At 41.6% G+C, this 12,271-nt stretch overlaps 1 protein-coding gene across 1 annotated transcript in view; it reads right to left on the bottom strand.

The window, feature by feature from the left end:
* Window positions 1-514: 514 nt before the first annotated feature.
* Window positions 515-12,271, bottom strand: part of cnksr1 (connector enhancer of kinase suppressor of Ras 1) — a 32,677-nt gene continuing 20,920 nt past the window's right edge. Inside the window, exons 9-22 of the mRNA XM_030045200.1 lie at window positions 11,306-11,374; window positions 11,063-11,191; window positions 9,748-9,866; window positions 6,973-7,109; window positions 6,213-6,388; window positions 6,045-6,078; window positions 5,232-5,407; window positions 4,301-4,374; window positions 4,096-4,167; window positions 3,474-3,547; window positions 2,954-3,015; window positions 2,750-2,840; window positions 2,177-2,358; window positions 515-1,332 (exon numbers count right to left, since the gene is read on the bottom strand). Of these exons, the coding sequence (XP_029901060.1) occupies window positions 895-1,332; window positions 2,177-2,358; window positions 2,750-2,840; window positions 2,954-3,015; window positions 3,474-3,547; window positions 4,096-4,167; window positions 4,301-4,374; window positions 5,232-5,407; window positions 6,045-6,078; window positions 6,213-6,388; window positions 6,973-7,109; window positions 9,748-9,866; window positions 11,063-11,191; window positions 11,306-11,374 (1,833 nt within the window). The 3' untranslated portion in view covers window positions 515-894. The remainder of the gene's footprint in view (window positions 1,333-2,176; window positions 2,359-2,749; window positions 2,841-2,953; window positions 3,016-3,473; window positions 3,548-4,095; window positions 4,168-4,300; window positions 4,375-5,231; window positions 5,408-6,044; window positions 6,079-6,212; window positions 6,389-6,972; window positions 7,110-9,747; window positions 9,867-11,062; window positions 11,192-11,305; window positions 11,375-12,271) is intronic.

Raw genomic sequence — 12,271 nt, 5'->3', positions numbered from 1 at the left:
TATGATTGTGATACTACAGATCATTTCTCTTTCAATCATCTTAATTGGCAATTTAACGACATCAGAAACATCACAAAAATTTTTCAATGACTGTCTCCCTCCCTTCTTATTAAGCTAATGATTATCAATGAGAGGAGCAGGCGTGCCTCTGCAAGTTCTTCACTGTATCCATGGTAGCCTTCAGCAAGAAGGAGCAACCGTGACCCGTCATATATTTCACAATTACCATGAAGCTGAACTGAATGATTCTATATGCAGGTTCAGTGTGTGGCAAATTAACTTGGTTTGCAAAGAGTCAAGAGAGTGAGAGAAAATAAGGTGGATGACTTCCTTGACTACCAAAGTGTTACTGCAGAAGCATGACTCAGCCTCTCTCTCTGTTTCAAAAGTATACCTTTATTAAGGTCATGTCAATAAACAAATACATATTTATGGTAATAGCATATTTACATCAGAGGCATGAATTATAATACAAAGACATACAAAGCATTCTAAGAAAAATGCTACTTTTTTTATCAGCACAGCAGGATAGCCTCTCTAAAGAGCGCAGGATGAGGCTGTGCGTCGCTGTCTTGCCTTTTCTCTCTCGCTGAATTCTTGGATCAGTTCATGTTTGAAGTGAGTAAGCGATAGGCCTGCATCACAATCACACTCGTCCAGCCTTTCTGTTTCCTGAGGAAAACAACAAACAGGCTCAAACTAAACTGGTGTGTTTCACTGACATATTTGTTCGAAGCACTCATTTAACGGCAGTTTGACTAATGCTTTCCAGTGAATCACAGCGAGGGCGACAAAGTGAGAGGCAGCTCTTCCACTTTTACTGTGTGACAAACGTCTTGTCTGACTTTCATCAAGTGAGAAACCTTATAGTGGTGTCACTGTTCCAGCCCGGCCTTAAATGTAGAAGTACTGCTCTGTGGCTTCTCCGCCCCCTGCCATCTCACTCAGCTGCCTCGATATTGAATCCCTCAGGGATCCCAGAGAAAGTTCTAGCACCGGAGACTGTTCTGCGTTCTGAGAACCCGCCGGGATCTCCAGGAGAACGTCGGACGGCTCCACGTCCACTAGCTGCTCCCCGTCGCTGAGGCTCAGTCTGCACGCGCCTCCCGTCTCTGAGGCGGGTGTTTCCGTAGCGACCGTTTCCATGCCGACCTCCTCAGCAGGCGCGTCCTGCACCGCGCCAACCTGCTCCCTGGAGGCCCTGAGGAGCGCCAGTCGCTCAATCTCCTGGTGCAGCTCCTCGTTGTTCTCCTTCCACTGACGGAACTTGGCGGCTGTCAGGTCGGAGTCCTCCAGGATCTTGTTGATCAGCTGCAGCTCGGCCTCTTTAGCCTGCAGACAGAAGACTTCAGCTTACATACACTCAAATATGACACTGAAGCTGCTGGCTTTGGAAAAACAAACAAACAAAATAAAACCACCAAACCCCCCAAACAAAACAGAAGAACAGCCACAGTGCAAAAGATTTAGCCTTAAGTGTTAAAATCATTTCCTTTGAAGAAATTAAACAAAGCCAGCTCATTATGACCAATTTTCTTGAGTCAAATGATATTGTATAGATACCAGTGGAATAATCTGCCATATTTCAAGATAGAATCATACGCTTCAATAAAATTCTTCACTGAAAGATTAAATCGGGGTTTCCAAGTTCACTTTCATTAGGCCACAGATCCTCATTTGAAGTGGCTTTGCCCTGAGGAGCCTGGTATGAAAAGATATTTTGGCTGGTGTTAAGCGTTGTTTAGATGCCACACTTGAATGTTTATAAGCATATTCAAAGTGCTGGAATTCAAACTTAATATTAAAATAATGACTCACACTTTTTTGTATCACAACAACTTGGCACAAATTAAATTATAATGAAATTAATCTATTCCTCATTTTGCCAACACCCTCAAAGCACTTCAAGGGCCCCTGGGAGGTCCTCGCATCCCAATTTAAAAAACATCAAATTGTTTGTATGATGACTGTTTTTTTTTTTTCTTTTTCTTTGCAGTGCACATTATTTTCCAATCATCGACAGAGGCTTGAGCTGTTGCTGTAATTACGGCAGCAGAGTGCGGGGACTTGACTAATGACAGCATTTTGTGATGTGGCTCGTTGCTTGGAAGGGAAAAGGTGCGCTGGGGCTGTGGATGAAGCCCCTCGAGATTAATTGCGTGGCTCTCCTCCTGACCTTCAGGGTGCTCTGCAGGGCACGCAGCGTGTGCGCCTTCTCGTTGATGATGGGGTTCTTGTTGCGTCGAATGAAAGATTTCCTGAAGTGGTCGTGTGTCAGCGGCTGGTCTTGGCCAATCAGAGACACTCCTCCTTCCTTTAGTTTGTTGAACATTACGCCCATCTCATCCTCTGGGGTACCTGGACACAACGGAGCAGGGAAGGAATGAAGATGGAGGGCGAGATAGGGAGGTGACAGGAGAAAGAGATGAAATGAAAAAGAGGGGGGGGGGGAGCGAGGGGTCGTTGACGACTCCGTCCCGACATGGAGCCGTTATGAATTATTCATCAGCGGACTGTTGACTGGGCTAATTATCCACAGGGCAGACTCAAGAAAATAACATGTTGTGATGAAGATGACTCAGAAAACACCACTTATTAAAACATCTATCAGAGAGAGACTCACTTCACAGATTAATGCAATAAATCAATGAGAGGGGATAGAAAAAACAGGTGGAAGAAAAGCCGAGAGAGAGAAAGAGAGAGAGAGAGAGAGAGAGAGAGTGAGAGAGAGGGAGAACGTGCTCTATACCTGCTCCTTTGCTGCCCCCTGTTGCAGGACTCGACAACGGCACCTTGTTCTTCTTCCCCTTGGGACGAGGCAGAGTGTTGGACTGCATTTTCTGAGGCACAAAACAAACACACACTGTGATTACGATGCGAGTGTGTGTGTGTGTGTGCGCCTGTGTGATTGTAAAAGTGTGCGTTGTGTGTTTAATCTTGCCACTGTGCTGACCTTGTTTCTCCTGCGGGGTGAAGGCGACCGCTCATCCTCTGATTCTGTCTCGCTGTAGCATTCTGTTCATAAATACACAGGGACTTTATGATAGCCTAATTATAACCTACTTATGAAGCACCCTTCTGAACAAAATTCACAAAGTGCTGCTCAATAAGTAAAATAAACAGCACAAGTTAAAAGAACAAATATAGGAATAAATCTTTGACATAAAATCACTGGACTGAGAACAAAAGTAACCAATAAGAGACACGACAAAACATGATAAAATAAAGCAACGGTTATAACAGACAACCAAGGAACCAAATCAAGAAAAGGCATAGCTCATTCCGCTTGGCTAGACATGGCAAAATTATAGCTCACTGGGTAGAGAATGGCACTTTGACAGAAAATTGCCAGTGCATACATACATGAAAATGGATGGTTTAAAGTATCTGCTAAATGGCAACCACATAATGATTTTGTAGTGAGCAGCAGACAGTTGTACTGCAAGTAAAAATAGAGGGGAATGTTTCCTTACCCTCTTCACTGTCTGGTGGGTCAGTGCAGAACTTCCTGTGCTTCTGTATGGCTGTAATCAAACAATTAATCCATCTAGAAAAAAAAAAATCGATATCAGCAACAACAACAAAAAGTACTCATTTGGAAGTCTGACCTAGGCAAGCCAACTTAGCCGATTTTCTTTATTTCTTTTCTTTACTTTTTTTTTTTTTTTCTTGACAACAGTGTTCTTTTGTCCTCTGTAAATCCTACAGACAACAAGGCAGTTCTTTGAAATGTTCCTCTTAACATCTGTCTGGAGGAGCCCATGATCTCTATGGATCAGGTGTTACTGTGAATATGATTTTGTCATCTAGTTAATTCATCAGCAGAGGGCAGCGCAGGCCAACATTTGACATGAGTGATATCAGCCTAATCACTACTTGCAATATACAAACACAGACTTTGTGCACAAAATGGTTAAAGAGACTTTTACAAGGAAATATAATAAACCTCCTAATCCAAATCCTCATCTACCATTATACAGATGCACTTTAGAAATGGTCAATCTGCTGCTATATGTCTCTTTCTTCGTTCTGCAGATAGATAGATAGATAGATAGATAGATAGATAGATGTGTAAGTGGAGTTCATCCTACTCACTTGCTCATGTCGGTAACATTGTCAGCAGCGAAGAAGAAGTTCTGAAATCGGTTGTGGCGCATTTTGAACACACTTTGGAAAAAGAGAGAGAAACAGGAAGTTAGACTAAGAAGGAGAGAGACGAACACGAAGGGAAACTGATCTCAGACGTTTCGCTGGTGTTATTTTTTGCAACTCCATGTGATCTCTTCGAGGTTATCCTTACTATTTCCGCTTGTGTTCTCCAGCGCTCTCGATGTTGTAGCTGGCGATCTGGACCAGGCCCTCCGCTTTCTCCTCCTGTAGGCACACACACACACACACACACACACACCAATCAGCGCCGATAGTCTACTCTGACAATGAGAAAAATAGTTGAAGAGCAAAACCTGACATTTGTGATGTATATGTGACATTTGAAAAGAGCGACTCCAAACCCTGAAAAACGAATAACCTTTAAAAGCACAGTTAAAAGTAGAAGACCTTGGTTGTTAAAAATGAAAGCACTAACACAGCCTGGATCCTCCATACTTCAGAGATAATGAAGGATGAACTTCTCAAAATGGACATTTGGATTTTGTAAATGATGTTCGGTTGCGAGGTGAAAATGCATATTTAAGCCTACAGTAAAACAGGACCACAATTACACTGCGATATTGCTACTGTCAGGAAGATGAATGTAGCACATTACACAACTGATAAAGGAAAATAAACTCAGTTCCTTCGCTTGGACCCTGTGGGTTTGGGAGGGAAAAAAACAATCTTTTAAAGTAGCTTGAAGCTTATTTGTAAGCTCTTCACAAATCCATCCTACCCAAAAATAAAATTTAAAGCAAAGTAAAGTAACAGTAGTAGGGCCAAAACAACTTTGATTAGTTTTTTAAAAGCATGTCGAAGATCCAACTTTGTTCATTTGGAATTGAAGAGATATCTGTTTTTTTTTTTTTTTTTAATTGTTCCAAGTCTTCAGAGGTTCTGCTTGTTGTTAAAGTATTTTTACAAGCAGCTTTAATCTGCTCTCTGAAGACACTGAATCACTAACAGCCTGCTCTGTAGATCTGATTTCACTGGAGTGGGGGGCAAACCAAAAGACAATCTGGACTTTGGGATTTAGAATAATCAAATGGCACGAGAAATAAGCGGTCCCCATGGCCCACCTGTTGGCTGGTGTACCAGTAGAGTGAAGGACCCTTGAGCACAAACCAGAAGCGCTGCCACTTCTGGGTGATGAAGACGCTGCTCTCCTTCCTCTTCTTCCACAACCAGCCGTCGCAGTCGGGACGTCCCAGCTCACGGCAGGACACACGGCGCCGACTCAGAGCTGTTGTCATACCTGGGAGGATGGAGGGACGGGAAGGGGGAGGAGGGGGGTGTTGAGTAAATGTTATTTGACAGGGATCAACGAACAGTGCAGCAATTTCCTTTCCCAGGACAAAGTTTCTGATGCCTTGGACTTCACTCACTTTAATGCATGTGTATTAATTAGCTGGCAGTTGAAGGATTGCTTATATAATGACTATTTGATTTTTAAGTTACAGAAAAGTAATAGGAATTGATAAGTTTTCATTTCCTCCTACTTCTTTTTGTACGTTTGGGAATTTTTCTTTTCTTTTTCAATGAAGAATTTGGTGTATGTATACATTGAATTATTTTAATGTTTTGTTTTTTTTTAAAGTTTTTTATTTTTCATTTTAATGATAATGAACGTTCCTTTGTTACCAGTTTGAAATAAAGTTGATTAAATCAAAGGAAAGTGCAGATCTTATGTCTTAGCTTATTTCTGTTGAGAAACTCTTATTTTTTAAGCATTATTTTTACACTTAGAGAAATTGAAACTGTTTATTGCCTGTTTACTGTATGCCTAACTCTTGAATAAGACTCAATTTGCTCTGATCTTGGTTTTTACTTGGCGTCAACAACCTTTGTACCAAACAGTTTTGTTAAAGTGCTGTTACAACACGAGCATTTACCTTTTGTAGAACTCTTCTTACGTTCCTTGTTCTCCTGAGAAAGCAAACAGAAAGAGTACAATGCTGTTCACACATCTGCTTTCTGACTTTGACTAACAATAGTAACAAAAAAAAACAAAGCTTTAATGTTGAAACTAAAATCTTTTGATGTTTTGATTTTCCTCTCACCATATGTCCCCCCATCTCAGGACATGAACTGACACTTGCTCGTCCCTGGGTGACTTCCTGCGGGGACAAGTGTCTGGGTGACACCGATCCTCGCGGGGAGAGACTTCTGGGCGACAGCGACCTGTCCCTCCTGGATCCAGGGGAGAGTCTTGAAGCCTCGAAACCCTCAGACTCCACTAAAAAAACACACAAAAAAAGTGATCAACCTATATTAAGCAAGTCAGACATCCAAGTGGTTTCAGAACTGGGTGACATTCTACTTGCAAATATTTCTTGTTTCAACCTATGGGCAATTAAAAAATTACTATTGGTTGGTTTACAAAAACTATACTGCATAGTCTTTTATAAAATATAAATTTGTATAAATTAGTATAAATTTATACAAATTTATATAAAATATAAATTTGTATAAATTTGTCATTTGTATGTATTTTAACCATTGAGGGCACAAGGCTATCTATGTGTAATCTTTTATGTTTGTCTGTATACTATGTGTGTCTTTTATATCTGGACCTTGAGTCTGTTAATAATAAAGATTAAGATTATACAGGATAAAACATTCTTCTTCATCGTGTTGTTCTTGGTGACAAGCCTCACTCGTCTCCATGACACCACTTATGCTATTAAATCAGACTAACACCTGCTCTGACAATCATCTCATTAGTGCAGGATTATGCTAAGTTGCCACCTCAGCCAATAATGTGATGTTACAGATCAGATTCCTAAGGTATAGCAGAGGCCGTGGCTTGGGTTTCCTTACCTGAGGGTGACAGCCCCCCCTGCTGGTTTTGATGTGACGTGACAGTCAAACTCCCATCCAGCCCCCTGTCAGAGGAGAGCTCTGATTCCTCCTGTCCCATCGGCTCCTGAGGTGCCTCTGGCCCGTGAATGGCTCTCCTGGACGATGCGAAAAGAGGAGAGGAACAACTTGACCATGGCAAGGAAAGAAACTGGTCACAACTAGGGACGTCACAACACCAGAGTTTCAACAGCTGACATCATTACCAGTGAAATTCCACCATTCTCGACACTTGACTCAATACCAAAGTAAAAGCACACATTCCTGCACAAAACTCTGTATAACAGCAGTTTTTAATTTTTTTTTAAGGTTCTGGACCCCCACATTAACTTTCATTAAGCTGTGGATGATGGATTTCAATTTGAAGTGATTTTGTTCAAGGGACCCTGACATGAAAAGATATTTTGGTTTGTGCCAAGTATTGTTTTGATGCCATACCTAAACAGCAGCAAATAAACTTGAAGTTGTGAGGTCGTTCATCATATATTTTTCTTATATTATAACAATTTCAGGTGAATTCAATTATTGTGATGTTTCACTGTTTCTAATTTTCACTTTGAAAACCACACGTTAACACAGCCTTTTGGCATTCAGGTATTTAAACATAAAGGCTACATTAGAATAAGAACATTGAGTTACAAATAGAAGGTCCTGGGTTCGATTCCCACCCAAGGTCCTTTCTGTGTGGAGTTTGCATGTTCTCCCCGTGTCTGCGTGGGTTTCCTCCGGGTACTCCGGTTTCCTCCCACCGTCCAAAGACATGCAGGTCAGGTGAATTGGAGAAGCTAAATTGCCCCTAGGTGTGACTGTGTGTGTGGATGTCAGTGTTTGTCTGTCTGCTCTGCGATGGACTGGCGACCTGTCCAGGGTGTTTCACTGCCTTCGCCCTATGAACGCTGGGATAGGCTCCAGCACCCCCCCGCGACCCTAGTGAGGATAAGCGGTTTAGAAGATGAATGAATGAATGAATGAATGAATGAGTTACAAATACAACATTGGCCTGTAGCCTTCAAGTTGAAAACAAAGCATCCCAATAAAATACTCATTTCACATTAGAGGAACTATATGAAATGTCCTGCTGTAACAACAAACACAGTGGTGTGATTATGTGCTCTCATTGTGATTTACAGTCTTGTAAATATGACTGACACTTTGAGTATTTCAGTGTAAACATACAGTGTAAAGCAGCATTAGAATAGCAACACTGAGTTACAAAGTGAGCGATCAAGCTACGTCAATACAATTCAGTACTAAAAACAAACAAAAAACTACAACAAATGCAACAAATAACGTAACACAAGAGAGCATCCTGGTCATGTTACCTATAGTGATGCATTAGGAGGCACAGAGGCACACCGCCAGTATTTTTTTTTAATGATGGTGCAACAAGGTTTCAGAGGATGGAAACCTCAGTGTTTAAGGGATGACTTTATGATCATAAATTGTCTGTAGGCTAATCAGAGTTTCTACTTGGATTATTTTGATATTCCATCAGAGAAACAGAGGGATTTAGAGTATGACGATATGATGGGATTATTTACAGTCTTAATGCATCATATCCTCCTACTCCCTCCATTTATTTCATTATGCCTGCTTTCCATCATCCCTCCCTCTTTCTCTGACTCTCCACACCACTTCTCCTCCCTCCTCTCACCTCTCTTTTTCCATTTTTTGGTCTGTCTCTTTACAGTATTCTCCCACCCTCCTTCTCTCTTACTCTCTCACCTCATCATCTCCTTTCTACTCATTCCCAAGTTGTTGTAGGGTGTGGGTGTGTGTTAGGACCTTTATGGCATTTGCAGCGTGACCTCATCACAAACCTACCGGACCGTGGAAGATTAACAACATAGCCTGATAGGCCAAACGGGTTCGTGGGAGAGGGAACACATTTTTCTGAGATTTAGCTGTGCTGAGTAAATCCTGGGGAATTCAGCGAGGCAAACCTGCCCTGTCTGCATGCTAAGATTTAGAAAGAGTAATTAAGCTTTTACCTCGCTAAAGCAAGGTCGAAGTTCAAAGTTCACCAACAGTACGACAACCTGTTCATGAAATGACTCCAGCTGTCCGGCCACAATTTATGTGAGATGAAGGATGTAGATTCTAGGTACGAGACACATATGGGACCCTGACACGTGGGGACACATATGCACCTATACCAAAGAAACATTATTACATAATATTCTTACATGAACCAAACATGTACATTCCCATGTGGGCATGGTGATATATGTATTGCCCATATATGGTGAATATACAGTTTTTGCGTAAGTAACCCATATGTGCATATATGAAAACAGCTAATTGTCCTTATGTGTCCTTATATGACAGTGGCAGCTGGGGACTCAAAAAATAGGGAAGATTCTTGTATTTGTAATGTATGGTATATGTCCATGTATGAAAATGGGCCAGATCTTAATATACTTCATATATTGGTATTTATATGAACATGTAGGGAAACCCCTTATATAAGAAGTACATATGAGGACAAGAGAATTTTTCTCTGATGAGTTGTCTTTATTTTGTTTGCATATAGTTGTTATAGTTTATATTGACGTTAATGACCCTATATGTTGTTTAAAATAGTGATGTGTGCATGTTTCATACTATGGGGGGTTTAGCCTGATATGTTGGCTTATTGGCACATAGAAGCAGTGTGATAAGGAACGATAGGCAAAGTGGTAATTTCTGTTTTCAAGGTGTGCAAGGTGCAACATTGCACTGCATGTCTGTTCTCACCTAAAAGACAAAGACCTGACCGAAGCTGCAACCCGCTCAAATATTGAGTGCCTCTGGTTGCTTTCCTCCTCTTCCTCCCCCTCTTGCTCCTCCTCCTCTTCTTCCTCCTCTTCCCCCCTCTGAGAGCAAATGAAGAGAAACACATGCAGGTGAGTGTAAACACATGCCCAAGTGTGTGTACGTGTGTGTACTCAGGGGCAAGCGGGGGCTAAGGAGGCGGATGTCATGTGGATTGTAATGGCTGACTTTTCCTCAGGGCTCCGTCCACGCGCTCTGTGGCTTAGGAGATGAGAAAACAACACACTTGTGCACGCGCAAGCACACACACACACACACATGCACGTACACAGTCCCTGACACTCCATCTTGCAAGGGCAAAAAGGAGTGATACACACAACTGATTCATATCTCCCTGTGTGTGTTCTCTCACCCTAAGGCGCCAACCAGATTTGAGATTATCATGGTGATGGTCACAAGGGGGTGTGAAATACACTCTGTGTGTTTGTGTGTGTGTGTGTGTGTGTGTGTGTGTTTTTCTTTGTTAAGGATGCAACGTGTTGGTTAGTTCAAAGACAAAAAAAACAGTTGGTGAAGACTACTGAGAACATGCTGGGCAGCGTAAGTGTTCATGGAAATAGATCCCAAATGAAGATGTAATTCTTGAATGGAGACTACAGGCTCCTCCCTCTCCTCAATCCCCATTCTAACTATGTAAAGCAGGTGCAGGATAATTTCAAGTGTGACATTGACTTCTGGGTCGGATTATCCTTCATTGAAATTCATGAGCTGTGTAGAATGGGTATGACAACATCTACAGATTGCTGGCTAGGGATTTCCTCCAATTTAAAAAAAACTCCACACAAACTTTAGCAAGTGAATGTGGCTTTCAAGGGGAAGTATAAGTAAATAAATTTGGTAACTTGAAGTGGGCCACTTGATCCTAACAGCAATTCGAAGGCTGTACATTTTAAAGGTACACTACGCAAAACTGCCGGGGATCAAATTAAGTGAAGTCCATTTAGACTCAAGTGACAAAGTAAGCTGAAATAAGCATGCAGTTTGATGGTTGAGTCTACAGTGAGTAGATTTTCATCAAATCTACTCACTGATAGATTATCTGATTATTCCACATTTTGTGTCATTTCAATCAACACTCAGCTACTTTGCTTAGTGCAACCGTAAAGAACAGGCTCTATATTTTTCAATCCAGGCTGTATTAAAATGCTTGTTTGATTGTAAGTGAGAAAGGAGGATACACTCATACTTTTAAGAAAATACAAGTGATGAGCGGTTTAGGCCTTCAATCATTCCTTACTTGTGTAGAGGAGATCCGCGGGATGGTGTCTCTGCGTCGGAGCGAGCCAGGGATCTTCTTCAGGACCAGAGTCACTCCGCTCGGGTTCTCCTTGAGCTTCTTCACCAGGTTCGCTCTGCTCCAGCCCACCTGGTGCGGCAAAAAACAGAGGCTTGAAGATTACTGTTTTATCATTAGAAACACTCAGTGACACGGTGCCAGACACATTGTACGTGCCCATGCATGCCAATATAAGACACTCACCACTATCTGGTCATTGACTTTAATGACTTCATCGCCAGCCAGGATCTTCTCACAGAAATCATTTGCAGACTGCAAAATGACAGGCAAAAAAAAGTCAGCTAAAGCACACCACGTCCTATTTTACAAAAGTGTATAACTCTGTGTATTCTGTGATACACACACATATAAGAACATACATATTGTTTTGTGAGGTTTGAACCTGTGACCAGTCTGTGGGGCTGTAACCATTAGGGGACGCTGCTACCCGACCTCACCCAATATCTGTGACTTCACTGTAACATCAACAGATAATCGTTTTTGTTTTAGCTGTTTCACGTATGTACGACTACAGACTAAACCACCCTAAAACAGTGTTACTATTCCAAGTTATGACTTAATATGTCATATGTCCTGAACAAGAAACAGTGGTGAATAGAGTTTATTTTTTTGGCTCTGCAGACAAACAAATACATCTGGAAAGGGACTTGAACCCTTTGCCTTCAGATTAAAAGCCTGATGGTCTACTGACTGAGCTATGCAGGCGCACACCTCCCTGCTTAATCCCATCCCATAGTTATTCCAATGATCAAACACAGTTTAGCCTTGATTTACAAACTTTTAAAGTGTCTCTCAAGACTAAAAATAATCCAAGACCCCAACTAATGGCCTTAAATCCTCAATAATTGATCTCTTGACAGTTGACCGGACAATGGCACAATGACAGTACCCAACGTCCAAACTGCGGCAGTGCAATTAATAAAGCTCGTACAAACTTTAAAGGTTTCCAAAAACTCAATGAGTCGTGAAAATCCTGTCTTTGATATACTCAGCAAAGCGGGTTTTGAAGCAGGTTTTGCCTCTTGTGGCATCATTTCCTGGTTCCTCGAGCACCAGAGTCGCTTATGTTGATAAATATTTACTGAACTGTTAAAGATCACAGGGACGACAAATGTAATTTCTGCATGTCTGTGGGGATGTAAGTGTGCA

This window comes from Myripristis murdjan, chromosome 22, assembly GCF_902150065.1.
Source record: "Myripristis murdjan chromosome 22, fMyrMur1.1, whole genome shotgun sequence".
Lineage (NCBI taxonomy): Eukaryota > Metazoa > Chordata > Actinopteri > Holocentriformes > Holocentridae > Myripristis > Myripristis murdjan.
Note: the sequence above shows the minus strand (reverse complement) of the source record. Positions and strands in the feature narration are given on the sequence as shown.